This window comes from Arvicanthis niloticus, chromosome 5 (assembly GCF_011762505.2).
Source record: "Arvicanthis niloticus isolate mArvNil1 chromosome 5, mArvNil1.pat.X, whole genome shotgun sequence".
Classification (NCBI taxonomy): domain Eukaryota; kingdom Metazoa; phylum Chordata; class Mammalia; order Rodentia; family Muridae; genus Arvicanthis; species Arvicanthis niloticus.
In genome coordinates, this window is record NC_047662.1 from 615,413 (window position 1) to 619,235 (window position 3,823).

Here is a 3,823-nt window from a genome sequence, read left to right on the forward strand (position 1 = left end):
GATAGAACCCCCCGCCCCCCCCTTCCCTCCGACACTGCGGGCTGTATTCTGGCCTCTGCCGCTGACCCTATGGCCTGGTTCCTGGAATCCCACTGGGGGATGCGGACCGTTCCAGACAGAAGAGCCGGGTCCTCACCCCACCATAGGGCTGTAACTCGAGCCGTCTGCTGCCCACCCCTTCCCACTCCGCCCCAGCTCTGCGATCCAGATCCCTACGTCGCGCGGCCCCTTGTGGCCCTAACCCGACTGCAACTCTGCCATGGGCTGCCGGGCCTGTCTCAGTCCGGAGGCGTCCAGCGCTGTACAGGGCCGCTGGTTGGGGGCTGTCCTGAGCGGGTTGTGCCTTCTCTCTGCGCTGACATTGCTGGAGTGGCTAGGGCCACCGACAGAGACAGCCTGGAGTGCAGCTCAGGTGAGAGAACTAAAGGGATAGGAGGTGCGAGGAGCAGGTCAGCATCTGAGGGTGTATCAGTGGGGCTGTGTGTGTGTGTGTGTGTGTGTGTGTGTGTGTGTGTGTATGGGGGGGGGGTTGCATATGAGTGAGTGCTTGATTCCAAGCATCTTGAGTCAGCATTTCCAGCGGTCTGGAGGTGGGAGACATCATCCATCTCCAACTCTGCTCATTCCCAGTAGGTTTTTAAATTTTATTTTTTGGTTTTTCGAGACAAGGTTTCCTTGTGTAGACCAGGTTGACTTCTGTAGACCACCTGCCTCTGCGTTCAGAGATTAAAGGCATGTGCTGCCATGGCTGGCTCAACTCCCACCGGCTCTTTACAACTCCCGGCACCTGGGTGCTGGCTCATTAAGGGTGGACTAAACAAACAAACCCACAGCCTCCTCTACCCCATTGCCTAAAAGTCCGCTTTCAACAACAACCTTGGGTAATAGAGACTGTTCCTCTGTCCTCACATCTACTTTCTTCCTGTGAAGGGAAATGTAGATACGCCAAAGGCAGGTGGCTCCACTGCCCAGGTACCCAGCCTATTGACCATGCTGGTAACTCGAAGACGACGCTACACGCTGACACCAGCCAGGCTGCGCTGGGACCACTTCAACCTCACATACAGGTGCCACCTGGACTGTAGAGGAGGGCAGATCAGGCCTTAACTCAGACACTGCCACCAACATTGACTCTAACATACTACACCACCCTCCCATCCCAGGATTCTCTCCTTTCCACGGAACCTTTTAAGCCCGGAGGAGACACGGCGGGGCCTGGCGGCTGCCTTTCGAATGTGGAGTGATGTTTCCCCATTCAGCTTCCGTGAGGTGGCACCTGAGCGCCCCAGTGACCTAAAGATAGGTGGGTAACTTAAGTGCTGCTGACCACACCCAGCCTCGCAGGTATTATTTGCAGCCTTGTGTTTTCCTAGGTTTCTACCCAGTCAACCACACTGACTGCTTGGTCTCTGCTCTGCACCACTGCTTTGATGGTCCCACAGGTGAACTGGCCCACGCTTTCTTCCCACCCCACGGTGGCATTCACTTTGATGACAGCGAGTACTGGGTCTTGGGCCCCACTCGCTACAGCTGGAAGAAAGGTGACCCAACTCCTTGGTCTGTCCTGTTCGGGGTGTCATCCTCTCCTCCGTGGTGGGTTAACAAAGGGTTTGAGGCAGGAAGGGTTTCCTGAGGCTGAGTATTTGGGTGGCTGCTTTTAGGGTCAAGCAATCAAGGAAGAGGAACTCTGGCTCTCACAGGCCCGAGTCGTCATCCCCGTTCCCCCTCCCCCACATGCCACTGAAGAGGGAGTTGGAGTTGCATTCCTGAAGGCCAAGCTCACAGCCTAGGCTGGGGAAACATACTTATCTTCCTTGGCTGTGGGTTAAGGGTGGCTTGCAGCTGAGTCCCAGCATCAGCACTGGGCCTCCTGGAGCAAGACTGGGAGTGGAAGGGCTGAGGGCTCCCTGCTAAGCCATTGGCCCACAGGTGTTTGGCTCACAGACCTGGTGCACGTGGCTGCCCATGAGATTGGCCATGCACTGGGACTGATGCACTCACAGCAGGAGCAGGCACTCATGCACCTCAATGCCACACTGCGAGGCTGGAAGGCACTGTCCCAGGATGAGCTGTGGGGATTACACCGACTCTATGGTGGGTGCAAGGGGGCACATGGGTGGACAGATGGATGGTGGGGCTCTGGGAAAGCCCTAAGCCACATTGCCCTCCTGTTAGGATGCCTGGATCGGATTTTCGTGTGTGCATCCTGGGCACGAAAGGGATTTTGTGATGTCCGCCAGAGGCTCATGAAGAGGCTCTGCCCCAAAAGCTGTGACTTCTGTTATGGTGAGTGAGGCTCAAACGGGGTTGGTGTGGGTCTCTTGAGCTCAAGTCTCTCCATCTTGGGCCTAGTTCGATGGAGGCTAGCACTGACTTCTCATTTCACCACTCTCTGGGTAGAATTCCCATTTCCCACGGTGGCCACCACCACATCACCCACAAGAACGAAAACGAGGTTGGTGAGAGAGGGTAGGAACATGACCTTCCACTGTGGACAGAAGATCCTACACAAGAAAGGCAAAGTGTAGTGAGTAGCCAGCACTGGGCAGGCTGGGGGCTGGGGGCTCCCTGGGATACCCTTGCTGCGTATATCCTGGGGGGCCTTGGTATGGGCAGGGCAGGCATGTAGGAACCTAACCTCTGCAGCTGGTACAAGGACCAGGAGCCCCTGGAGTTCTCCTACCCTGGCTATCTGGCCCTGGGCGAGGCACAGCTGAGCATCATAGCCAACGCAGTCAACGAAGGCACCTACACGTGTGTGGTGCGGCAGCACCAGCGTGTGCTCACTACCTACTCCTGGAGGGTCCGAGTGAGGAGCTGAGCCTGCCCACAGCCTCTGTGCTGGAAGCCAGCAGATAAAGCACGTTCTCTCTAATGTCTGTGTTGTTTCATGGGAAGAGGGAAGACAAGTCTCTGCCCACCTGGATGTGGGGACCCTGGAGTCAGTATTCCTCTACTTCTGCAAAGATCTTTGTGGTGAGGACATAGTCCAGAGGACAAGGAGGGCTTTGCCAAGGTGGTCTCTAGACCAGTGGGATAAAATGAAGCCCAAGTGTCAGCAGCATCACCTGGGGTGTGCTCAGAGAAGGGTGTGGATGGGCCAATTCAGTGTGATTAGTGAATGGAGGCTGAGAACCAGCTTAGGCAAAGGTAGAGCCCCAAGTGGTTGTAGGCAACACCTTGCTCAGACAGATTTGAGGAGAGTGAGAGGAGGGAAGAGCCAGCAAGTCTGGAAGGGTTTGGCATGTGTAATGTCAGAGTAAGATTGCACCCAAACGCCGGGCAGTGGTGGCGCATGCCTTTAATCCCAGCACCTGGGAGGCAGAGGCAGGTGGATTCCTGAGTTCGAGGCCAGCCTGGTCTACAGAGTGAGTTCCAGGACAGCCAGGGCTACACAGAGAAACCCTGTCAAGATTGCACCCAAACATAACCTCAGTCTGCTCACCCAAGTCTAGGCTGTTCCCTAGCCCAGGCACACTCATGGGGCTCGCTCAGCTGGGAGCCAGCATGCTGGGGAAAAAAAAAAAAAAAAAAAAAAGACATGGCAGAGCTTCCTCTAAGAACAGCTTACTACTGCTTAGGACATCTAATAACCTCACCTACAAAAATCCACGGTGACTAAAGCTGTTACATACCAGGTTCTGCGGGCCAAGGTCTGTATGGACAGTGTTACTTAGATACTCCAGTGAAAAGCTGCCTCCAAGACTGGCAGGGCAAGCATGCTACTCGACTCTGCTCCACACCAGGTCCCACTGTGTGTGAAGGGCAGATCTACTCTGGCACCTATGGACACCCACCCTTCCTCACGAGGCAAATTAGACAC

General features: G+C 55.5%; 1 protein-coding gene across 1 annotated transcript; it reads left to right on the top strand.

Moving 5' to 3' along the window:
• Positions 1–22: 22 nt before the first annotated feature.
• Positions 23–2,875, top strand: Mmp23b (matrix metallopeptidase 23B). The gene is made up of 8 exons (XM_034501822.2): positions 23–412; positions 931–1,067; positions 1,164–1,303; positions 1,374–1,541; positions 1,930–2,094; positions 2,176–2,286; positions 2,401–2,527; positions 2,647–2,875. Exons 1-8 carry the CDS (start codon positions 260–262, stop codon positions 2,819–2,821), a joined length of 1,176 nt encoding a protein of 391 aa, XP_034357713.1. The 5' UTR covers positions 23–259; the 3' UTR covers positions 2,822–2,875.
• Positions 2,876–3,823: the final 948 nt, after the last annotated feature.